The sequence below is a fragment of the Hippocampus comes genome, unplaced genomic scaffold (assembly GCF_001891065.2).
Source record: "Hippocampus comes isolate QL1 unplaced genomic scaffold, H_comes_QL1_v1.1 scaffold290, whole genome shotgun sequence".
In the NCBI taxonomy this organism is placed as follows: Eukaryota; Metazoa; Chordata; class Actinopteri; order Syngnathiformes; family Syngnathidae; genus Hippocampus; species Hippocampus comes.
The window spans coordinates 158,352-185,136 of NW_017805629.1; the positions used below are offsets into that span (position 1 = coordinate 158,352).

Genomic DNA, 26,785 nt, shown 5'->3' on the forward strand with positions numbered 1-26,785 from the left:
GAAAATAAATACCTTATCCTCACCTTACGGAAGAGGACTATTGCCAGAGAAGGAAAAAATATTGGTAAGATCCTCACTTTTATCTCAGCATTCTGACTTTATTATTTGACGCAGGGGGATAACTGCATGTCTTCACACAGTCACTACAAATCACGTTGTGTTAGTGAAGTTATTTTGAAAGACTCAAATAAAGTAATAATAAATAACTAAAGCTACATAAGGTTATCATTTTGCAAATTATGTCTTGCCATTCACGGACTTTGTCTCCATGGGGTCGCGACTGTTGAGTGACGTCACACTAAAGTTGGTCAGTGAACCTAGGGTCTTTTTTTTTTCGACTTCACAACTCGAACTTCCCAGTTCAAAGGTGCGTTATAGTGCAGAGATTTTCAACAAGTGTGCCGTGAACACGGTGTTCAGGGGGAAATGATCCAATGTCAATTATTTTGAAACAAAAAAAAACAATTATCCATCCATTTTCTTATTCACTTATCGTCACGAGCGGGTTGGAGCCTATCTCAGCTGACTTTAGGCAGTAGGAGAGTATACCCTGAACTGGTTGCACGGGGAGGACATGCAAACTCCACAGGAAGGCCAGAATCGAACCCTGCACCTCTGCACTGTGAGGCCGATGTGCTAATCAGTAGTTCAACATGCTGTGCAGTTGCCAAGTGGCAGACAGACTGTTCAACAAGTGGCAGAATAAAATTAAACGACTTCTGATAGGCTCTCTCTTGGCACACATTATTTTTGTGGCCACGACTCTGCACCAAATCATCTGCGGGTTTGTCAGAATAATATGACACGACAAAGAATTCTGATTGGCCTTCTCCTGGCACATATCATGATTGCAGTCACGACTCTGCACCGAATCACCTGTGGGTTGGTCAATTCATGCCAATAATGTGAAGTGACTGACAGAAAGATCAACAAATTTGGATTAAAAAAAAATATAATTCTGATAGGCCCTTGACTACTGTATGTCCGTGGGCGCCAGCTCAGACAAGCCCGTTGGTAAAGGCAGGCATGCCTGTTCACCAGACTTGACCATTCGCTCCTCTGGCCCAGGTCGCTCTCCGGTCCAGGGGAGACTGCGAGTGAGCATGCAAGCACCGCCCGCTTCCCCATTCAGTGCATCCACTCAACAGCGATGACGAGACGCCCCGCGGTCCAGCTGGCCGCCCGTCCAACACCTGTGAGCACCGTGGTTCTCACGCCCTCTGACCTAGGCCACAGCGAGGCCCGCCAGTCCCAGCAGAAGTCACCATGTCAGCGGCCGAGGGTGAGCATACGTACACGTAGGTGTCCCTGGCCTGGCTGTGGCCAGGCCGCCAACACCTCCATGACTGATGAATGAGAGGTATGATCCTAATGTTCTCATCCCCCTCGCCGCACACATCTAACAAAATGTTATCCATTCACCAAGTCATCCATTATCTGAAACGCTTATCCTCAAGGGCCGCAGGCATAAAAACGTAATTAATATTAACTGTCATGTCCCAGCAGAGAGCGATCAGTGAGCAGAGTATCAAATGACAGTTTAAAATCGATTTAATAAACAAACAAACAAAAAAGATATAAACTTTCCATCGGTGTGAAATGGTCCAAATCATAGATTTCTACATTGACCCATTCCGAGTTTTCAGTCCTACCTTGTTAGTCGAGAAAATTTCCCTATCCTCCACTTCCTTCCCACGAGGTCTCCTTCAGGTACTACCGACGTCCAGCAGGTGTCGCTGCCAGGAGGTCAACATCCTGCTGCGTCTGCGTGACCGTGACCGCAGTGCTGCACAGCCGACGCGCGTGCGTTCAGAGGAAGGAAGAAGACAGTGTGCAGATAGAGGAAATCAGAAAGTGACGCTGGTGCAGACATGGACCTGCGATCTGAGCTACTCAAATCCATCTGGTATGGGTTCACGGCACTGGATTTGGAGAGGAGCGGAAAGGTCTCCAAGTCTCAGCTGAAGGTGAGTGTGTAGTGTGTCCTTTTTCTATTTTTCTCCTATGAAATACATAAAACTGCGCTTCATTTCCCCCCTCAAACTCACACAAGCTCTTAAAATAGGAGTTACTTTGATTACTTGATTACCAACAATTTCCCCAAAGTTGTATCTATCGGAGGAAGTGTCAAATAAAACAAGCAAGTTAGAGTTTCATTATGAGCCTCCTTTGTGGGAATAGGACAAAAGTCCAGAATAGGAACTTGAGTCTCCATCTCAGAATATAGTGTGTCGTGCAAAGCCGTCCTGTGGCACTGGATCCGTCAGAGCACAGCTTGTTGGATTGAGAGTACACAACACAAGCCGTGTGTGTGAGCTTGTGTGTCAAAAGAACTTTGTTACAGACAACAGTTGAGCGCAGAGATCGTGGAAATGTGTTGGTCATTGTTGTTTCTGTTTTCAATGCAGCCTCTTGTGCTCTTGCCTCACCTCGTGTTGGTTATGTCACTACAGCTCACACTTCATTCCAACCACATCCATGGTCCTCAGCCCCATGACAGGGCTTATTCCCCACATGCATGCAGCGAGTGTACAACAGGGTGTATTACACTTTTGCTCACAAAAGCATGGCCTAGATAGCAGCAGAAGTTTTTTTTTTTTTCTCTGGAGTGGAGACTTGAGGCAGGATGTGGTCGGGGAGTTTTAGGCCTTGCAGCACATTTCACAATACTTTCAGGTGAAGGCACTCTTGGCAGTCTGTTTAATTAAAGAAAAAAAAATATCCATTATTTTACACTGTTTACATGAATTATGTTGCATGGACAGTTCTTCAATTGTGAATTGCCTTGTGACGTATAGCTGCAGAATTACATGTCAGTTGTGTTAGACGTGTTATGTGTTGGTTTTCATTTTCATTGTCTTGTTGCACCTAGAGTAGGTCATGCTCGATGTATACAGTAGTGACTTCTTGCGAGTTGTGACAAGCAAGTAATGAGTGCATATGAAGTCCCTGGCAAGAGTCACCCTTCTAACATTGGCCCTGTTTTCGTTCCCAACACAAGTGTAGCACAAAACGGGGTCCGACTCTCTCATGGGTGGAGTTTTATTTTTTTTTTCAGTCAAATTTTTGGAGGAGGAGAGTGAATTTCAAAGTCCCCACACTCATCATGCATCCATCTCTGGCTGTAACTGCCATTTATTGCATACAACTTGTGATACTGTTAAGAATCTTGTGATGAAATGCAAAATGTCATTACTATTTTCAGACCAACGTATAACTTGATGAGATTGTCATTATACGTTGCTTATCTTTACTCCGGCAGCAAAATGTTTCGACCCATGCTTTACATTTCCTTCACTTCCCCTCATAAAATCACCTCTTTATCATGCATTATTTTCAACAAAAGTCTCACTCAGAATTTTAAACCTGCAGTTACCATTAAAAAAATGCTAACAATCCATGCATTTTGTTTTGTGAAGTATGCACTGTATTTCTGTTTTATTCGGCATATTCAATCTGATTTGTCCCTGCACTTGTTTTGAGCAGCGTTTGTTGTTTAAAGACTCCAACTTTGTGGATTTGCAGGTGTTATCGCACAACCTCTGCACAGTGTTGTGCATCCCGCATGACCCAGTTGCTTTGGAGGAGCACTTCCGCGATGATGATGATGGTCCGGTCTCCAGTCAGGGTTACATGCCCTACCTCAACAAATACATTCTGGATAAGGTGATTTTCCTACTCATTAAAATAATCAGGAAAGCCGCGGAGATAAACCCTAAATCTGATAGATTTTTTTTTTTTTTTTTTTTTTACCTAATATCACATACTTTGCCTACAGCGGTGTATATGTTGAGCAGTAGTGTGTCATAATGTACGGTAATTTTTTGTGTATCACATGTCATGCACTGCATTTTTCTTTGTGGCAACTGATTATGTGCAGCCTTGTGCTCTTGACATGTTTGATGCAATATACCGCACAAAATAATCCATCCATCCATCCATTTTCTGATCCGCTTATACTCATATCGGTCGTGGGGCGTGCTGGAGCCTATCCCAGTGGTCCAGTGGTTAGCGTGTCGACCTCACAGTGCAGAGGTGCAGGGTTCGATTCCGGCTCCGGCTTCCCTGTGTGGAGTTTGCACATTCTCCCCGGGCCTGTGTGGGTTTTCTCCGGGTACTCCGGCTTTTATTATTATTTGTTGTCTCCAAGGAAAGTAATGTGGTGACAACCATGTGTGGTGGGGCAATATTTTAGCACCCTCTGTTGACCAGCCACCACTGTTCCAAAGTCACTACTACTCTGATTGTTGCTAGTTGCTGAGCTCCTTTTTCCTCATACTATATATGTATTGCTGAATATCAAAATTCTGAATAAAAATTTGTCATACAAATATGTAGCGCTTCGTCTGCGGAGAGACTGAAGGTGGACCTGCAGCATCAGTTTTTCGTTTCGTCGGAAGGCAATCAAAATTTTGATCTCCGTTTCCACGCTTGGTGTGTTTTCGCGCTATGTGAAGTTTTCGACGACTTGAAATTTTTGTCCTTCCAACCTGATGCATGATGTAAGTTTCTGAGGTCAGCTGGTTCCTCAACTCAGTTTACCTGGTGCTGATTGTAGGATAGAAGTTGTTACATGAAGATGAGAAGCTGTCATTCTTCTGTTGCATCTCTTTCACTTTGGTATTTAGGGCGCAACGAGGGAATCCCTACTCTTTAACTTTTATGATGGACTGCAGACACTTGGTGTTGAACATCTTGCCATCACACCTGTACTGGGTGGGCCGTGGTGTCAAAAGTCTTCATCAAATCCACGAAAGTGGTAAACAGGTCTTGATGTGGTTCAACGTTTTTCAACTGAAGGTGGGAAGCGGTAAACACCATATCAGAGGTTCCTCGATCCTGCATGGAAACTGCACTGACAATTGGAGGTGGCCTTGCTCAAGTTAGTCCATGAGGTACAGTAGTTGAGGGTAATGTGGGTAAGAATTCTTCCACATTGGAGAAGAGGCAAAACCACGGTGATTGTCGCAAGAGCAACTGTTCCCTTTTCTCTTGTAAGTATGCACATTGGTCGCAGCTTTCTGTTCCTGTGGTAGCTGTTTTTCTTGCCACATTGCCTGGTAGAATTCTGAGGTACATGTTTGGAGAGCTGGGCCACCTGACTTGAACACTTCTGACGGAAGGGCCTCAGGGCCCAGGACTTTTCCTGACTTTGGCAATCTCTTCCACTGAAGGAGTGTCAGGTTCTGGGCTTATGACCACCTGGTGTTGGTGTTCTTCGGCTTTGTCCTAGTGAAAGATGGACAGTTCTGGATGCCACTGAAGTGTTCTGCCCATCAATCACAGTTACGCTGATGTCGTTGTTCTCGTGCGAACCCTGTGCTTGTTTTCTCTTCAATGAAAATTAAGTAAGTTCAATTAACTTGATTGACTGCTTTTGTCCAGTTTACTGTGTTTTCTTGTTCTGGTCGTCATTGCAGAAAGTCCTGCTTTACAAAAATTGACCTTTTTGGTCGTTTCATTGCCTCATGTTCAAGCTCATCATCACAGATTGCGCAGAAAGGTTTTGGTGCATGCTAAACATGTAGTGATGAACCCATATTTAAAGTTGGACTGCTGATATTGTCTCTTTAATGGAGCTTGTTTTTTTTTGGAAGTTGTAGTGGAAGTTGTAGGCTCATCTTTCGTCTCATCGTTTGGCCTTTTTGTCTTCCTGAAGAAGTTGTTTGTTTGCTTTGTTTTTGAATCATTTTTATGAGCTTTTGAGATTTTTGGCTCCCGTATCACATGCGAGAGATGAGCACTTCGACATGTATAGTGTCATGTTCTCCTCCGTCTTTGTTTTTATTTTCAGCACCAGCTGGAGTGGAGGGCGTGCCTCTGCAGTGGTGCACCTGTTTCTCATTACCAATCAAGGGTTTCCATGTATTCAAGGACTGCCAAGCTGCCTAGTCACTGTCGGATTATTGACCTTGGTTGCTGTTGCTCAAGAAAAAAAAATCTATTTGACTCGTTTATGGTTAGAGTCACTCTTGTTTCGCTAGTTTTCTTGTTGAGTAAGTATTTTTGGATTTCTTGTTATTCGTGGATTAGTAAAATTTTGTGGAATTTAACATTTGCCATTTCATGTAGTGTATTTTAGAGTATCAAAATTACCTTGCCGTTTATAAGCGTTTTTTTGTTCAAATTGGCATTTCCTGGTTTTGTGTCGCAGGTGCTCTTTGTCTATACTTTGTTTTTTTTTCTGTCGGTTTTTTTTTTCATTGTTTTGCGCCATCGTTTTTCTGAGCCCACGTTTGTGGGATCCGCTTACCATTTGGTCTATTTTCAGATCGTGTCATACCAAGAAGCAAAGGCAGATGCATCTGACTCCAGGCGTAAAGATTCTTTCAGGCTCGGATTATCGATGTGCAATTTGCAACCTGGTACTAAATGTTGGCTGAGGGCCACTGCCTTAAGAAACAAACGATATGACGAAGCAAGTCCTAGGCAGAAGTGACTACTGGTATCAATATACACTATTGACTACCTCCTGAGTCTTTATTCGTAGTTACATTAATAAAAAGACTGCTCTTATTATTTAAAGGGCACTCTATATTTTTAAAAATGACATTGGAACATGTACCTACTGTAGTTGCATTCACTTTTTTGAGGTGAAAAGCATGTTTTTGGAAGCAACACATTCTAACTATTATGGTGCTTGACATTCTGATTGCAGCACTCCTAAATTCACATCATAGAGTAGATGCAACCCTGAAGTTTTGGTGCTAACCATTTTTTTTTTTTGTAGGTAGTTGAAGGCGCCTTCAACAAGGAAGATGTGGATGAGCTGTGTTGGACCCTGACAGCTAAGAAAAACTACAAACCCAACAAGAGTTCAGACACAGTTCTGGCAGAGCGAGACGCATTTCGGCTTTGGTGCCTTTTTAACTTTCTGTCGGAGGACAAGTACCCTTTGGTGATGGTCCCCGATGAGGTTGGTCCAACCCAGAGCTGGGGAATACATTTTTCAATGTGATTTTACATGTGAGAAACTGGAATGGTTATTCAGGGCCACAACAACATGCTAACCTCAATTGAATTTATATAAAGCATTAAACTGTAATTTTGTAGACATGGTATATATTGTTGAATTTACAAAATAAAAATGTTTAAACAGACATGAAAATTTACATATAGGGTTGACACAATCAAGGGGTCCAACATCCGGTGCCATTCTAGCTAGTTGGGACAGGTTCAATCTGTACCACTGTGTTCTATATATAATTTTTATGTTGATACTTAAGTTTATAGGCCAGTCCTGTCTGACTTACGCCATAGTGGAACTTCTATTTTTGGGTTCCGGCTCTGTTTAGGGAATACATTTTCTCTCCAGTCCAGACACTGATTTGCAATCAAGTTGTTAATCATTGAAAAGTCCTAAGACGGTAATTTTGGATCATTACTCAACTTTCCTAGCTTTTTGTTGGCCGTGTTGAAGCTTTTTGCAATGCAATTCAGACATCAACTTAAAAGACAGATTAAAAAAAATAATAATAATAAATCGCCAATAAACATTAAATGTTGTCCTTGTAGTGTATTCAAGTGAATATGCGTTGAAATAATTTTTCACATCTCAACCTAATTGGAATTGATGCTTGTAGTTCTTGTGATTACTGAGAGCCATGCATTGTTTTCTCTTCAACAAGCCGGTTTTATCTTTTTAAATAATTTTTAAAAAGGAAGAAAAGTACGGTAATTGAAATCAACGCAACCCAGGGCTTATATCTAGGCTACTACTCCAAAATGTTGTTTTGATGGTTTGGTTGGATGTCACAAATTCAGGCTTGTCTGTGTTATGTTTACATCACATTTGACATAATTTTTGGTCAATTCTATGTTTTAATGTTTGAAAACAGAGCTGTAGTCAAGTCCACCTTTATCGAGTCCAACCCAAGTCCAGATGAGATGAAGAGTAATCCATGAAACAGACAAATACAATTTTTATGACCAAAAAATTTGGGAAATTTCATCCTGCTCAACACTCTTCATAGAAGGCGTGGAAGCCTTTGCTTTATTAAATGTGTGTGGCGATAACCCAAAAAACTTCAAAAACAATTTTGCTTTGTTAATGGTGGTCGGCCTCATGGTAGAGACTAGGAGGAGATTGGCCACTGAGGAGCAGCAGAATGCATCAAGCAGTGAGAGATGAAAACAACGCAGAACACAAAGCTAATGAATGAAAAACGTGTCACTGCAGCAGAGTTTGATGTCCCAGAATTCCTCGCAGTCAGGTTAACCAATCACATGGCCATTTTGATCTGAAAAATGTAATTTCAAGTTTCTTTTGAAGGAGAATTTTCAGGAATAAATACTTAGCTGGACTCGGTCGAGTTGATAACAAAAAATGTTGCCAGTCCAACGGCTGGGTCTGACATAAGTCAGAATCAAACGCCAAAGAGTTCGAGTCTAGTTAAAAAAAAAAGAAAGTTGATTCCGGACTTGAGTCAGAGTCCAGATTCCAGTACTACAACCCTGTCTGAAAATGAGCTACTGAATTTTCTTACCCCTCCTACTTATTTTGTTTTGAGCAGACATGTTCAGATTATACTCATATGACTGTTTGAGTCATTGAAGACATGACATTAAAATGTAAAATTATGAAAATGTGAAAATGTTGCTTTTATGAGGATGGCAGTTTGGACTCTGATATGAATTATTCTATAACATAAAACTGATCTCAATAGTAAATTCTGCTTTGAGAGTTGATCAGATTTAAATTCAACCAGCGTCACAAAAGAGATGAATTTCCAACTTGCAGTTCTGTTCTTATATTGACCATATACATTCAATATTTTTTGTCCAACTTGTGTAAAAATTCCAAGTGCAGTCTCAAAATGCCTTGTCATATTCACAATCCCTTCATCCAGTATGTATTTTTGTAGCACCTTTGATACATAAATGTGAAACTAAAACAAAATGAACAACAGTTTGATGGGCCAAATGAATACATAGTTTTTGTTTGTTATCTGATTATTTCCAAACCATGTTTTACTGCATCATTCCAATGAGAAGGCTGTAATCTATAAAACAAACATATCACAAGATCATTTGCAAGCACCAAGTGCAGCCTGACTGAAATCGTGTTACTTGCATCATGCAACACACAAGCTCTTTTTATACCGCCATTTGGGCTCTTGTCTCACCTTCAACCTTGCGTTTTGGTTTCCTGTCATTTATAGTCATTTTCACAGACGCTTCCAAGAACAAAGCCTACATTCACAGTCCACGTTAGTTTATTTTACGCTGAGCCCCACAGAACATTATCCACCTCTTATACACTTTCTAAACTACGCACTGTGTCAAGAAATCTGCATTGATGTTCTGTAAATTAAAAGTCTCTATGAATCTGGGAATTCACATAACTGGTAATACATACTTATTTAGATTACATTTTTTATACAGGTATTTGTTAAGCTATTTCATGTAAGTTTGTGAAAACAAATCTTCAGAGAACATTAGCCAAGTGCAAAAGTAGATCACCCATCACACACTTTTTGATGTTCAGTATATTCAAGTCAAGTCAAGTCAAGCTTTATTGTCAAATATGCTCTATGTGCAACACACAGCACAGACACAATTACAGTACTTTCCTCTCAACCACAGTGCAAACACGCAATGCATTGAAACACGCGCAGCTAAAAATAAGGGCAGCAAAACTGAACTGCATAAAAAGAGGAAAAGACATATATAAATATAAAGAAATAAAACAATAAATAGCAATCAACAGGCAACCAAGGGCACTTGTGATTATTGCAGGTTAAAGTTAGATTATTGTTGATAGTGCATTGTTTTAGTGCCATCATCGGATGTCAGATGCTGTGGTAGGGTCACAGTCTGTGGCAGGAGGCAGGGGTAGAGGTGGGGAGTGTGGGCAGAACAGGGAGGGAGTTGAGTCTCCTGACCGCCTGGTGGCATAAACTGTTCTTGAGCCTGCTGGTTCTCGCACAGAGCCATCGCAGTCTCCTCCCCGACGGCAGCAGGTCGAAGAGGCTGTGAGATGGGTGGGTGGGGTCACCTGTGATCTGGATGGCTTTGCGGGTCAGACGAGAGTTGTCGATGGCCACGAGTGGGGGAAGAGAGACACCAATGATCTTCTCAGCTGCTCTCACAATGCACTTTTCACGTCAGGTCTCTGTCATTTCTGCAGTGATAAAACGTGAACTTTGAATAATGAAAGGTAAAGTGAGACAAATAGAGGAGATGATTGTCAGACGTCCAGAATTGCTGAATATTGGACCCCAAAGGGCATTCAAAGAAAATGGAGGAATCAAACAGAATTTATTAAACTAAGGAAGCATGTAACATGCGAGCAGGGGCGTTGCTGGTCATGAAGTTCTCTGGGGCACAGGCCCCCTACTATGGCCGCGTCCTCCCACACACACATGCACAGTGCACACACACTTCAGCTCTCTTGCTAATGCTAGCGGTTCAATTATTGAATGTTGTATTTATTTATTTATTAATTTTCTTACCCTCTCGCAGCTGGCCAGTTCTCTGATGCCTTTGATGAGCTTTGTGTTCCTACTTTATGCACGGAGCAATTCTTGGTTCCGCTCAGGCTATTGGCTTTGGTGGCTCCTTTAAATACGGTGCGATCAAAAGTCAGACCTCAGCCCTGATTTAATGAGAGAACTGGCACAGCTAAAAAGGAATGTCGCAAAGCCAAATGGAAAAAACATAAATGCTGAAAGACTGGCGTTGCTACCAGAGCACAGTTAAAGAGGCCAAAAGGGAACGTTTGTCAAACTTTATTAAGGCTCACCATCATAATCCAATTGTTCTTTTTAAAAGTATTGATTCTGTGCTGAAACCCACTTAGCCCATTGTCAGAAATTGCTCACTCAGACCGTTGAACAGAGACTCGACCCAGGAAGAGATTGTCTTTTACTGCAGCAGGAGGCACTATTCTTTGAAGCCGCACTCACTCGTGCTCGCTCCTCAAACCGAAAACCTGAACCCTCGCAGCTCCTGCTGGCCTTTATTGACAGTTTATGCAAATTACAAGTAACATATCAGAAAAAAACACTCCCCTCCTCATTTACATGCCACGCTCCTCAGCCCGGCCCCCTGATACGCCCCTCAGTGGACACCTGCAGGCCAAGACACCTCCCGGTACAAGCACCTACATCCATCATCTCCATGAACTGAGACATCTGTAACTTCGCTCAAGGACATCTTATCATGCTGGAGCGCATCCTGTCTGCCCTAAGTTGAATCTTTCTTCCTGTATTATCAGTTAACAAGCGCCTTGGCTCTATTCACCTTAAATTGACCCCTGAATCTCTGTGCTCCATTGTGCACGAGCTGTATGAACACACACATTTGAGGCCAATCAAGCATAAAACTCTTAAACATGATAACATTGTGTTTGTCGATTCTCCAGCACTCATTTGCACAGAATCTTACCCCGAATTGTTGAACAGATTCCTGCAGTTTATCATGAGAGCACTCGTTTAAATTACCAGAGAGGAGACCAAACTAATGAGAGTGAACTTGCCAGAATGAACAAACACTGGCGGACAGTTTTGCGTGGCGCTCGTGAAATCACCATCACACTATTTCATCCATGGTACATGTGGGATTGTACAGAAGGTTCAGGGTTGTCAGACACAAAATATGTGTGCTACATATGCTATATTTTAACCTGACGGCGGCCGGCAAAGCTTCTGAGCATTTAATGGGCTGCACTTTGTGACGTCTTCACTTTATGCAACTGCTATTCAGTTTTTGAATTGCCCCAAAAATATTGGCCAAAACTTGCCACTTGTAAAATGTTATGACTTGCTGCGAGTGTCAAGAGCGCAGCACAAGCTTGTGCTGTTCAGTTGATCCTGCCCCCAACCCAATGTGCGCCTGTTGTGATGAAAAAGCAATGGAGACCGTGGTGTTGTGCTAGCCGTGCATAGGAGAGCGGTCTGGTGTGGAGTTCTTTGGGGCTAATGAAAAAGCGTGTCTTCCATGTGTTTTTTATGTTTTGTTGAATCTGACTGCAGCGTCCGATACGGTGGACCACAGTGTTCTGCTGGCTCGTTTACAGCACTAGCTGGGCATGAGTAGCCGTGCTCTGGAGTGGTTTATATTGTATTTGGCAGGCAGGACTTTTTGTGTTAGCCTTGATGGCTCTTTCCCTTTGTCATATGGTGTTCCACAGGGTTCTGTATTAGGGCCCTTGATGTTTTCACTGTATTTTTTTGCCACTGGGTTCCTTCTTAATAAAACATGGTGATTCCTTCCACTTCTATGCGGATAAGACTCACGTCTATGTCCCTCTGAGCAAAAAAGACCTTTCCTTCTTCATGCCACTTTTGTCCTGTCTGGATGGAATCAAGAATTGCATGGCACTGATTTTTTTTGAATTTCAATGAAAAAAAAAACAGAAGTTATGGTGTTTTGGTCCCATTGGCCCTTGTAGATGTCACTCTATTGACCTTGCCCCCGTGGCGTCTGATCTGATACAGACCAATATCAACCGTCTGTCGGAGTAGGGCCCACCAGCCAGCATTTTGAAACACATAATGAGTGGGGGGGGGGGGGTTAGCAAATAAATGAATGAAGGAAAATACTGCAGGTGGATGAGACACATAAAGAAGTGAGAAAGTTATTTTTCCCCATCCTGCTGGCCAATCCAAATCTAATACTTGAACAAAGCTCATAAATACTGGAGCACATACTCCTGTAAAAGAGGTCTGGTAACGGCTATGCATGCAAAAAAACGGCAGAGCAATCACGCAAAAATATCAACCAAAGAAGATTCTCAAACTATCCAAATCCAAATCTAAATTCAAAGAGGTGGAACGAGCCCTAGTAGACACAGGACCCCTAAAACAGAAAGAAACCCATTGAATCTAACTACTCTACCTAGGAACACAACGATAGATGTACTTGTATTCATCAGTTGTCGAACAAACGATGATTACTCCCAGATTAAACAACATTTGAGGAACAAGTAACACTAGGGAACAAATGATAGACCCAATGTAATGTATCTTATTCCTTCCACTTGCACTTCTGTTGTTTCTAAATACCGAGGTGATGATAATTAACAGAAGGTGTGAAGCAGGAGGCTCCTCCCACCAACCTGTATACACATGTATAACAAGACGGACCTTGACAATGTTCAATTTTCATTTCTTCTGCAAACGTTTTTGCCCTCAGTCGAATGGGGACCACAGATACACCTTCCCGGATGTTCTGTAACCGTGAATCCATTGCTCGAGTTGGTCTACCAACTCGGGACACCTTGCCTTGTTTCTGCGGAAACCCAGTTTCGTCTGCTCGACTTGGCAAAGCTTGTTCTCCTGCTTCCTCCATTTGTGAGCCATGGATTCATTTTTCTTAAAATCTCTCCCGGCTGCTCGTTTGCCATGTTCCTCCGCGTAACTGAACGCTTGAAGTTTGAACTGTGCTTCGTAGGCGTCTCTCTTCATACGTGTCGTTTTCAGGGGTCCAAAGTTGTTTTGCCCAATCTACGTACCGGCATTAGATCCAACTACTTGTAGGTGTGCCTTGAGCGTCCTCTTTCACGCCCACCCTTCCCTTTGAACGTCCGCATGCCGTCCACACTTACGTCCATCTTTCCTCTATATAAGCAGCGTGTCCGTATGTCATCACACAGTCAAGCGGAGCGCTCATCGAAGGCGCACTGCAACAATCACAGGTTTTGGATCTCTGTGCATAGATTGGAACATGTACATAATTTTCACTCACATACACACACATAGTCAAACAAGTTCGGTGTGTGTCTTCCACAGCCCTCACTCCTTAGGTTGGACACACCCCTGATCCGTGGGTGACGTACAGAGAATTTAAACCTAACGCTTCTCTCCGTTCCCCCCTGGTACCAGAATCGAGTGTCTCCTGAGCTCATTCGGTCTTTATTATGAATGTCTAATTGATTACTCTGACATTGACATTTCTGTCAGTCACTCCCCTGCTGCAAAAGTAGATGAAGAAGCCCGCCCCACAGGGGCCTACAGCTTAATGCGAAAGCACCCATCAGAAAGCATTAAATTCCACATTATTCAGCCATTTGTTTATTTTTCAGTCAATCATACCAGTGCGGCATCACACCGTACGTGATTGATCCCCAGGTGCAATTGTTTATGCAGCTAAACTAACCGGACCGCCGCCGCGACAGTTTATTTGTCAATATTCTGTCAAAGTCACTTCACGTGTAAGTTTGATTAAAAGGACATAATGGGGTACAAGCTGGACAGGTTGGATAGCACAGGTGCACCAGGAGTGCTTTTTACAACTGTCACAATGGCAGATGGAGAGGACTATACTGGTGAGTCTTTGCTGTCATAAAAAGGCCTCGAAGGTTACGGGTCATGTGTAGTGATAATTGAATGGCTTTCATCTTTGAGACAAACATAGTGGCTCGGAGCTACGCAAGGCTGGCTGGCTAGCAGGGAGCAGCGCAGGCGGGCAGTTGTGGCACCAGGTAGCTGGCCGGGTGACAGGCCTGTTGCCCATTTGCACACGCACCCGCCAGGCTCCCGCCGTGCATGTGGCTGCTTCTGGTGCGGAACGCAGGCTGGCTAGGGCTAACCGGCTTACCTCTGAGTATGTGAGAAAAGTGGCACTTGGCGGAATGCCAACAGGCTCGCAGAGCATCTCGCCTCTGTCGCTGTGAGCGAGCAATTAGGGGATGCCCGACGAGGGGTTGTCTCAGGCTCGCTGTAGAACGGGCACCCCAGATGAGCCGCTCGTTCGCAGCCACCACTGCACCCGAGAGTCACCTGTGCGTCGAAGGAGCTGTCTGCCTGAACACCGGTGCTACAACTTAACTTAAAACTCTTGTTGTAGCACCCCGGTGCACACAACAACTGTCTACTCAAAAAAAATCCACGATTGGTTTATCAGAAGTATAATCTGTGAACCTTTTGATTTGTTGGCTATCTGTTAAAATGACTGAAAAGCAGAAAAAATGTGTGCTGATCTGTTTGTTGATGTTGAAAAATTAGTTGCGCATCACAGTTTTGAACTCAGGGGGACTATATTTGATGATTAGTCCCGGGGCCTATCAGGAGGTAAAGGCAACCCTGACTGACAATTTGAATTGAGACTGGAGCACAACTAATTGTTACTGGGGCACGTTTTTTTGCTGTAAATTTTTGCTGTACCAAAGAAAGACATCCATCCATCCATCCATTTTCAACACCGCTTATCCTGAACAGGGTCGCGGGGAGTTGCTGGAGCCAATCCCAGCTGACTTCAGGCAGAAAGCAGACAACACCCTGAACCGGTCGCCATTCAGTCACAGGGCACATATAGAGACAAATGACCATTCACATCCACATTTTCACTGAGTAGGAATCGATACTGCGCTGCCCGCACAAAAGTCCAGCGAATGTACCACTACACCATCAACCGACTCAGAAACAAACATAGGAAAGTTAATCAGTTAAAAGCGATTCAAGCGGAGTGATAAACAGCTTTGGAATTCAAATAATAATATAGTAACAATCTCTCTGTATATCTTTTTATCCCCGCCACCCAGGTGGAGTACCTACTGAAGAAGATATGCACAGCAATGAGTGTTGAGCTCAATTGTGTTGAACTGGAGGACTTATTTTCCCAAGATGCAGTGCAGCAGAGAGGCATCACTGTTTGGGTTTTCTTGGAGATGATGGATGCAGGAAAGTTGGCCAGAGGCATTGATAGCAGCGTCATCAGCATGGCTATAGAGGAAGTATACAGGGAGATCGTTGGCGATGTCCTTAAAGAGGTAGGAGTCATGTGTGTGTGGCCTGCTTTCAGAAATGCTTTGCTTCACGTTCTGACGTGCGTGTGTGTTTCTGCATGCATGTGTGTTGCAGGGTTATTTGTGGAAAAGAGGCCAACTCAGGAGAAACTGGAAGGAGCGCTGGTTCACTCTGAGGGCGAGCAACTTGTTTTACTACACTGGGGAGGACCGCAAGGAGTGCCAGGGCAACATTGTTTTGGATGGCAACTGCTGTGTTGAGGTAAACGCAGCAAGTGCTTGTTGCACTCATATATTGCCAACAACTGTTTGGACTCAAGTCACTAATGGTGTAATGGTACATTCAACTGAGTTTGGTGCAGGCAGTGTTGCTTCAGTTCCCACTCAGTGACGATGTGAGCGTTAATGGTTATCCATCTTAATAAGTGGCCTACCTAGTCCAGTGATGCTAAACATGAGAAGTGCCATTGGAAATGGCTGGATGGATGTTTGGACCCTCTTTACATCCATCAATCTTCTAACCCTCTTATCCTCACAAGGGTCGCGGGCAGGCTGGAGCCTATCCGAGCTGTCATTTGGTCGGAGGCGGGGTACACACTGAACTGGTTGCCAGCCAATCGCAGGGCACACGTAGACAAACAACCATGTGCGCTCACAATCAAACCTAGGGACAATTGGGAGCGTTCAATCAATTTTCCATGCATGTTTTTGGAATGGACTGCCTTTGAGTATGTTCGTGATACATACGTTGTCCAGCTCAGTCGATGCAAATCATGTCCAGAATCCGTACAGGGACATCCAATTCTGTCATCATCATTGCCGGTGATCCACTGGTTAGCGTGTCGACCTCACAGTGCTGAGGTACCGGGTTCAATTCCAGCTCCGGCCTTCCTGTGCAGTTTGCATGTTCTCCCTGGGCCTGTGTGTGTTTTCTCTGGGTAATCCAGTTTCCTCCCACATTCAAAAAAACATGCATGACAGGCTGATTGAAGACTCAAAATTGTCCCTAGGTGTGAGTGTGAGTGTGGATGGTTGTTCATCTGTGATTGGCTGGCAACCGGTTCAGGGTGTCCCCCGCCTACTGCCCGAAGACAGCTGGGATAGGCTCCAGCGCCCTCCGCGACCCTTGTAAGGATAAGCGGATTGGAAAATGGATGGATGGATGGATGGATGTTTTTGGAATGTGGGAGGAAACCAGAGTACCCAGAGAAAACCCACACAGACACTTGGAAAACATTAAAACTCCACACAGGAAGGTCGGAGCCGGAATCGAACCCTGCACCTCTGCACTGTGCTAACCATTTGTGCCGAGCATGACATCTTATCCTGCCAAAATCGTTTGCATGCTGTCTTGTTTTAGGTGCTGCCCGACCGCGATGGTAAAAGGTGCATGTTTTGTCTCAAAACGCTCTCCAAAACTTATGAGATGAGCTCATCAGACACAAAGCAGAGACAAGAATGGACAACAGGTCAGAAAAATCAATACATCAGTCCTACAGAGGTTCTTCAATTACACAGAACCTCATTTGTCATCCACCCATAGCTATTCAGACAGCTATCAGGCTGCACGTGGAGGGGAAGACATCCCTCCACAAGGACTTGAAACTGAAGCGGCATGAGCAGCGTGAGCAGCGCGAGAGGAGGCAACAGGCCAAGGAGGAGGAGCTGCAGAGGCTCCGGGCCCTCCAGGATGAACGAGAGCGAAAGCTGGAGGAGCTGGAGCTCTTGAGGGAGGCGCAGAAGCAGGCCCAGGTTCTCCTGGCGCAGAACGAAGAGAGCAGGCGCCAGCAACACGAGCAGCTCCAGCAGACCTTCGAGGTGCAGCTGCGGGAGGCCGAGGAGGTGAGCACTGCGGCAAATGCGAGGACGTTCACAAGAGAGTTGGCTTTGAGACATTTCCTTCCTGGTGTGTGGGTGTCAAGGTGCGAATCAGCATGCAGGCGGAGATGGCTCTCAAAGAGGAGGAAGCGGAAAGGCAGAGAAAGAGGGTCCACGAGCTGGAGGAAATGCAGAAGCGACTGGAGGAGGCATTGCAGCAGGAGATTAGAGCCAGGCTGGATGAGGAGGCCTTCCGCAATGCTCAAGCAGGGTAAAGTTGTATTTATCCAACAAAATATGAACATTATTTACCTTTTCTTTTCATTGGACTAGAAAGAATTGTGCTTATGACGCATCATGACACACAAGCTGAATCTACACTAATGTATTTACATTGCATGAACACCTGCACACGCCTGGAATATACGGAATATGTGTAAAGCAGTGACAACATGGAAGTAAACAATCATAAATAAAGAAACTAGTAACAGAATTATAAAGAATTACATAGTATTTGGTGTAGACTGACTCTTGCTCTTTAGCGTACCATGTTGAAGCTCCTCATGTGACTGCTTTGCTTGGTTGGGATCCAACTGCGTGGAAGCAGGGAGGCAAGGCATGATTGTACTCAAAAATGACATTTATTCTCAAAAGGACAAATAGGATATTCAACAGGGCACATGGAACAAAAAATACAAAATCAACAAATATAATAAAAAAAAAACCAAGATTCAAAGTTACAAACAAACAAACAAACACTGGAATAAGACTCACACAACAATCAACTGACAAGGACTGGAAGGATTCAGAGAAGTAAACGCAAACAAACTGATGCAACAATAAGGAAAACCTGGACAAGACACACGCATCTGACTGAGTTGATTGGTCAACATGAGGGACGTGGCTGATGAGAACAGGTGGGAACAAACATCTAACCAGACAGACAAGACATGAAAAAAGGGACACGGGCAGGGCTGAACTGGCGTAATTAATGCAGAAGCAGAGCTATGAGGAAGCCAGGGCTGCTCAGGAGTGATCTTTAAATATAAGGGTGCTGTAGAGATGGCGAGATGAAGCCTCAGGAGCCTTCACACCATTTCAGCCATTTGGTTCCAGTTCGTTTCTTACTGCTTCATGTGCACATGAAACCATCTGCTGGCCATGTGCATAATTACAGGCAGTTGTAGTTTACCCACACAATGTGTGCTGCACTGATGCGTAGATGATATTCGCATGTGTTTTGACTCTTGGCATGATGAATTACAAAAAAAATGTATGACGAAATAAGACAAAGAGAAAAATAAAGAAAATAAGGGAGAAAATAAATTCCAATAGGATTAACAAATAATAATAAATGGATAGATGAGTAGGCCTCCATAAAATGACAGAAAATTAAATAGTTAAATGAATAAATAAGTGAACTGTAAAATATCCAAATAAATAATAAAGAGAAAGCTAAAATGTCAACAGTCTCTGCGGTGCTTGTATCTCTGGCCGGCTGATCCGGAGATGCTTCACGTAGGCCTGATGGTTAAAGGCATAATGGGTTACATGTTTAGCCGTGATGTATTTTTCCAGTGTTCTCTGGTAAAATGAACCAAAATGGGAGGACGTGGGTGTGTTCACATTTACTTCTTTATTCAGCTTCTTCCACATGAATTATACAGGCCTGTATAAATATTTGAACAGGTTAGAAAGTAAATATTACGTACTCAAACGCAATATAATATTTCCGCTGTTTTTCTATTTTTTTCTCTCTCTCACCCGTTATGCACACAGGATACATTCACCTGTGACATCCTGAAATTGACGATTAGTGTGCGGGAAGAACTTTGTAGAGGCACATTCCTCTAATTTTCCTCACGACTAAATAATATCTAGAAATCTAAATCCTAGCTTTCTGGATGTCATGTGAATACTGAGTGCGGAACTTGGAGCGGATGTGTGACGTGCTCGAGCTGCGCTGAAATTAGGGGAGAACGCACGGGACACAACTGCGGTCCGTGTCGGAGCTGCGTGACAGAGTGACGTACTCACGATGATAGACTGGCTGACGGTCCTAAAATACATAAATTTTTTTCATGAAAAAAATCTCCGGTGACGTCTGGGCAACCCATATTTTCCATTTGCAAAATATCTGGCTACGTGCAGACAATGCCTAAATGACATCACTTTAGAGCACGTAAGAGCAGGGTACACTTTGGACTGGTTGCCAGCCAAGCAAAAGGCACACACAAACCAACAAGCATTCACACTCCCCTTCACACCTGTGGACAAGTCTCAAAAGAATACAGTCGACGAATCACACCTGCACTTAGGTGCTGTTGCTGCTGATCTTGATGTATTTTGGAGGGTGCGCACATTCTGGACACTCGCCTCAGGTTTCAGGTGTTCGGTAAACATTGTCAGAATCGAACATTGGGCAGAACTCTCTCTAATTACCCCACGGGGATAAATTAAGTTTTCTGAATCTGAATCTGAAAGAACTGCAGTGTCATTTTAGCTACTGTTAACCAAGCTGCCTGCGTTCACCAGTGACATAGTTGGTTTTCTGTGTGGCAAATGTCCAAAGTGAAAGGAGTTGAAGTCATGTCATCTTCCTGAGGAAGCAGAGCTGCTTGCAAAGGAAGTTGCCGTCATTGACATTTTTTTGGGTATCGTAATCAAAACGTCACTTATCTTAACTTCCTCAGATTCGACTTTGTCATTGTTCTCAACCATGCACTCTGACTACCGAGACCCCTGAATTTCATCATGAATTTCACCCCTGAAACTACCAACGTTGAATGTATGGATTTTATTCTTTTTTTTTGGTCCAACATGATCTTTTAACGGTGAGAAGAAATATGCTTTAATGGCTAGATTATTGTACAGTGGATGCTACAAGTCCCGCAATGCACTGCAAATAGCTGAGATGTTGTCACATCGCACCCCCACCCCAATGGAAGTCCGGCCTTTTATTTATCAGTAACCATTCATTTGTGCGGCCCGTTGGTTCAGTGGTTAGCGCGTCGACCTCACAGTGCAGAGGTTGTGGGTTCGATCCTGGCTCCGGCCTTCCTGTGTGGAGTTTGCATGTTCTCCCCGGGCCTGCGTGGGTTTTCTCCGGGTACTCCGGTTTCCTCCCACATTCCAAAAACATGCATGGCAGGCTGATTGAACGCTCAAAATTGTCCCTAGGTGTGAGTGTGAGCCCGGATGGTTGTTCATCTCTGTGTGCCCTGCGATTGGCTGGCAACCAGTTCAGGGTGTCCCCTGCCTACTGCCCGACGACAGCTGGGATAGGCTCCAGCACCCCCCGCGATTAAGTGGATCGGAATGAACCATTCATTCATGTCAATGTGAATTGGTTGATTCAAAACACAGAAGAAATTACAGCAACTCATTATTTTGTCAAATGACAAAATTGCCTTTACATTTTTGGCTCAAATCAAAAATACAATACTGATAATAGGCCACAGGACTGACTTTAATTTCATAATGTAATTGCATCCCTAAATAGTGAGGACCACAATCCATCAAATTACCAGTAACTGTCAGCCCTAATATAACATGGAAAAAGATCATTACTCTTCAAGGGAAATTTTCTTCACAGTAATATGATGAATGTAATCTGTTTTCTGAAGCTGAGCCATTCTCGGTCGTTACACAAGCCCTGAGCAACAGTGATGTTGGCAAAATGGCCACCCCCTGAGTTGGACAAAAATGGGTAGATTTCACTGCTGTATATGAATAATTATAAAAGTTTTTATCCATAAAATTAAATGATATTACATATGTTTAATTACCATTGCTGCTATTCAGTTTTATTTGAGAAATACATCACATACCTTTTAAATCCAAATAATTGAAGAAATAGAATTCTTATTTTACATTTTTACTCTACCTCATGTTATATACTGTAACTGCCCAGACATTTATAGTTTTTTCAAAGTTCTTTCCATCAACAAAAATTTGCAAGACACATTTATACATGTACAGTATGATTAAAGTTTTTCCTGTTCAACTAAAATGACCTCCATCCATGTATTTTCCTTATCCATTTTGCTTACCCCTCACTTGGGTGGCGTGTGAGCTTGAGCTTGAGGCGAGCTTACTTTGAGCGAGAAGCGGGCTACATCATGGTCGCCACCCAATCGTAGGCCATTCACACGAAGAGGACAGGAGTGACAAAAATTATTCAATAAATTTTGAAATCATTAAATGTTAAAATAAATTTGTATTTCAAGACTGAAATGAATACTGAAATAAATGAATACATATTTAAATTCATACGGAAATGATTAAAAGACTCATGACATTCAATTTAAGTAAAATTTATGTCACGCTTTTCTAACAACTGTAACAAAGCACGAAAATAAAAATATGAAATAATAATCATGCTATTGTAGAACTCGAAGAAAGCGACAATTTCTCACGTGCGCACTCCGAGAGAGAGTGTGTCGTGTTTTTTTATTTGCACCACCAAAAAAACACTCGCGCCAAACGAAGCCCGCTGAAAGTAAGTTTCCATAGAGACAAGCAGACTAAAATGGCGGTCCTTAAAGGGACTGCAATTATTTCTACCCCGTTACCAAATAATCGTGAACTCTTTGACAAGCATATGAACATTGCATTCACACATTTGCAGTTGGTGGTGAATTATGTACATAGAAGTCACTACACTATCATACATTCAATTATTTATTTTGTCTGACCGTTTTAAATGATGTGCACATTACACAGAAAGAATTTCAAAGTTTACAAGTCTTAAATTGATTTTCACCTCTTGTCATTTTCTTGCCCCTTGGTAGATATTTTAATTCATTACAATATGTTTTATTGTATCTCATGTGTGAAATGCAGTTTTTTATTTATATAATTTTCTACAATTATTTTGCATACCTTTTTATTGAGAGCCCGCTTTCACACTTTGAGAATCACTTTTGGAAACTTTGCAATGGTATAATATAGCAGATCGATCACTGTCTTGGTCCCGACTGTGGCGGTTAACTAGCGAACAGACTTTTTCAAATGTTCATTTCGCACCTTCTGGGTCACTTAAAGCTGGCTACTTAAATATCAAAAGTCAACCAGTCCTGTGGCCCATTTTTTTTAAGTTACCGGTACGTATTTTTGATGAAAGTCAAAATTTTAAAACATGTTTACAAATAAAATCAGGTTTTTGTTTTTCGATTGCCATTGAAAATGAAAGCAACAAATAACACTTGGATTGCGATTGCGCATGCCACTCTCTACTCTACTTGTGTTCCAAACTGTGTCTGTCAAAATGGCATGCTAGTTTGCCTGAGGAGAGCTGACAGAGACTCTGAGGACCTTCTGTGTAGTGGCTTTTAAAGGACAAAAGTTGTTTGGTAAAGTCATTTTTGTGGATGTTGTGGACTGGGTGCAGGTTACTTGCTGAGGAGGAGGAGAAAATGAAGGAGCTGATGACCCTGCAGGAGGAGCAGGAAGAGTATATCCTGAAAACACAGCGGGAATGGCAGGAGCTGAAGCAGGAGATGGAAGCCAAATCGCGGGCCTTGGATGAGGCACAGAGGCAGCTGGAGGAAGTCCGGGCCAACCGGCACAGGGTTGACCAGGATGTAGTGGTAAGCAAAGAATGATAGATATCCACGTTTTTATAGAAAAGTTAATTCAAACAAATTTAGGTTATTATTAGTTCAAGAAGAAAGTGTCACATCCTACCGTGCCACCAATTAAGTCAAGAAATAAAAAATCGAATACATTTTTAATTTGACCATCCCAGATGGACCACAGACAGTCAGGTAAGCAATAATATATTTATGGTTGCTCTAGTCCAGAGGTCGGGAACTCCGGTTCCTCGAGAGCCACATCCTGCCTGTTTTACAGCTCTCCCGATTCCAACACACCTGATTCAATGGATCATGATAGTTTCAGGCTTCTACAGAGCTTGCTGATGAGCTGATCGTTTGCATCAGGTATGTTGGAGTAGGGAGGGATCCAAAACAGGCAGGATATGGCTCTCCAGCAACCGGACGTCCTTACCTCTGCTCTAGTCTATGTTCAATATGCTCAAATGGTCTGTCAAGTGCACGGGTAGGGAACTCCAGGTGGAGTGCTCTATCCAGGTCGGGGATGATATCCTGCCCCAAGTGGAGGTGTTTAAGTATCTTGTGGTTCACGAGTGAGTGTAGAATGGAGCGTGAGATCGACAAGCAGATTGGTGCAGCGTCTACTGAGATGTGTACTCTGTATCGTTCTGTTGTGGTGAAGAAGGACGTGAGTTGAGCAGTCGATCTACATGCCTTACTTTCAGCTATCGTCACGAGCTGTGGGTTGTGACTGAAAGAACAAGATCCCGGATCCGAGCAGCCAAAATGGGTTTCCTCCACAAGGTGTCCGGGCTCTGCCTTAGAGTGAGGAGCTCGGTTATCCGGGAGGGACTCAAAGTCGAGCCACATTGAGAGGAGCCAGATAAGGTGGCTCGGGCATCTGATTAGGGTGCCTCCTGGACGCCTCACTCTCGAGGTGTTTCGGGCATGTCCCACCGGCAGGAGGCTCCGGGGATGACCCAGGACACGCTGGAGGGACTGTGTCTCCCAGCTGGCCTAGGAACGCCTTGGGATCCCCCAGGAAGAGCTGGAATAAGTGGCTGGGGAGATAGAACTATGGGCTTCCCTGCTAAAGCTGCTGCCTCTGCGACCCGATTCCGGCTAAGTGGTAGAAAATGGTAGGAATGAGAAATTGTAAATCGAGACCTTTTGCCTTTAGGCTCAGCTCCTTCTTCACTGCAGACACTGCGCCGATCCGCCTGTCGATCTCCCAGTCCATCTTCCCCTTGAAGCCTCCTCTTGGGGGAGCAGAATTACATTCCATTTTTGCTGATCCAGACAAACCAATGCAAACAGTTATCCTTTTGTGATGCTATACTATACATTTTTTTTATGTTTTGATGCTCTGATATACAGGCTGCTCAGAGGAAACTTCGCCAAGCGAGCACCAACGTGAAACACTGGAATGTTCAGATGAACAGACTAATGCGACCCATTGGACCAGGCGGTGAGTTTCCACACAATGTGCATGCGACAATTCAGATAAGCGGTGTATAGGGAACATAAGGAGCAAATGTATACATTTTGTCCTGTTGCTTTGCATATTTCACTTTCTGTATGTACAGTATCTGCATTCAAAGCTCCAACGGGGAACGTGACTACTGCATATATACACTAAACAGTCTACACATCACAAACTGGGCTTTCTGTGCCTTTTTAGCATCAACGAATAAATATCCACAAGTCAAAAACCCCGTCTTAACATGAGGATCTCTGTTCTGTGTATGCTTTGTGTCCAGATAAACGACCTGTGTCGAGAAGCTCCCTACCATCCTTCCAGATTCCGAGCCAGAGAGACCCTGGGCTGAATCTCAGAAGGAAATCGGGATCGGAAGATCGAAATGAGCATCTTATAGAAAATGTTGGTGCTGGCCGCAGAAGCGATGCAGATTTAGAGAGACACAACTCCCACACTTCGAATGGAGACCAAAATTTCCCCTAAATGCATGATTCAGACAAGATGCATATCCAAGGAATCGTTGGTATTTTGACTGGAGGAGTCAGGCCTTTCAGCATCAACATTTTGATCAAATGTCAGATATACTGTTCTCAGTTTAAAAAAAGGGTTTTTCAATCTCATAATGATGCACTGTATTTGCGTTGTTAACCACTGGTGTCTGACCTGGATACAGAACATACCTCAGTGCCTTGTATGAATGGAACTGCAAGCAGCTAAGTCAGTATGATGTTAAAATGCCCAAGTATTTACCTGTACAGTGATCCCTCGCTCTAACGCGGTTCACTTTCCGTGGCTTCGCTGTTTCACTGATTTTTTGTGTGCAGTTTTTTGAATGCTTTTAAACAGTGAATTGCGTTCTGCATCCTGATTGGCTCAGGCACTGACCGATGTGAACAGTCCAACCTCGTACTGACTATTAAAAATATTATTTTACAGTACAGTATTTCCAAAAACGATTTTAGTTATTTGTTGAAAACGTTTGTTTTTTTTTGTGCTTGGGCCTGAAAACAGGTTTTGGTCTTTGGTTTCATTGTATACGTAGTTCAGTATTGTATAATAACTGTAAAAAATAAAGCTAACTACTTCACGGATTTCACCTATCACTGGTTCTTTTTGGAACGTAACCCCCGCGATAAACGAGGGATTACTGTACATACAAAAGACGCAAATAATGCGCATCAGCAATTCATATTGATGTGCAGGAGGTATGGCTGAAATTTTATGTGTGTAAAGATTCGGAGTATCATTTCCTTCATACAACATACTGGTATTCGTTTTTTTACAGTTAAGATAAAATGACGAGGAAACCAGATTCACATACTGTGTGTACTGTACACTCAAATGAAACAAATGAAAATAATGATTGTGTGACTGCATCATCACTGGAGATGCAACATTGGTCAAGAGGTGTGTCAATCATGATAGAAGTACAGTACTACTGTTTTGGTGGTGTGTCCAAAACAAGTAATTTCAGTAACTGTCAGTTACTGAAGTAATTTCATGACGCACCAAGGATTACGATGAGGACCAGTCTACATCATATGCGTACATAACAATTAGCAGGGGGTGACCTGGTGGTCCAGTGGTTAGCGCGTCGACCTCCTTGTCTGGAGTTTGCATGTTCTCCCCAGGCCTGCGTGGGTTTTCTCTGGGTACTCGGGTTTCCTCCCACATTCCAAAAACATGCATGGAAGGTTAATGGAACACTCCAAGTTGTCCCTAGGTGTGAATGTGAGCGCAGATGGTCGTTCATCTGTGTGCTCTGCGGTTGACTGGCAATCTGTTCAGGGTGTCCCCCGCCTACTGGTTGAAGACGGCTGGGATAGGCTCCAGCACCCCACCACGACCCTTGTGAGGATAGGCGGATCGGAAAATGGATGGCTGGATGGATAACAGCTAGCAGGTAAATACTTTTTGTTTGTGTCCCAGCACTAGTAGGTGCAAAGGCCCTTTTGGAATCGCCAACATTATGATTATTATTCTTGGGACTAATGAATGGCCTTTTTAGGGGCACAACATGCCTGAAAACTCAACAATATTTGCAATAGTGTGTACCCTGAAGAAAATGTTTAGTGCTTCCAAACACAATCTCAAAAACTCAGGGCTTGAACATTGACAAACAGCATTTAGGGAATTGGTCCCAAATACACCCTATTCGGAGGCAGCCTTTGTGGGCCAAGCATGGTGTCAAAATTCCATGATCGTCCTGAGGATTTGCTCTAAAGAATGTGACTGTTAATTGTA

At 43.3% G+C, this 26,785-nt stretch overlaps 1 protein-coding gene across 1 annotated transcript; it reads left to right on the top strand.

The window, feature by feature from the left end:
- Nucleotides 1-1,712: 1,712 nt before the first annotated feature.
- def6a (DEF6 guanine nucleotide exchange factor a) lies at nucleotides 1,713-25,290 on the top strand. The gene is made up of 11 exons (XM_019881546.1): nucleotides 1,713-1,967; nucleotides 3,526-3,666; nucleotides 6,731-6,916; nucleotides 15,485-15,712; nucleotides 15,804-15,950; nucleotides 17,049-17,157; nucleotides 17,232-17,530; nucleotides 17,611-17,777; nucleotides 22,899-23,097; nucleotides 24,439-24,529; nucleotides 24,822-25,290. Exons 1-11 carry the CDS (start codon nucleotides 1,872-1,874, stop codon nucleotides 25,022-25,024), a joined length of 1,866 nt encoding a protein of 621 aa, XP_019737105.1. The 5' UTR covers nucleotides 1,713-1,871; the 3' UTR covers nucleotides 25,025-25,290.
- The last annotated feature ends 1,495 nt before the right edge of the window (nucleotides 25,291-26,785 follow it).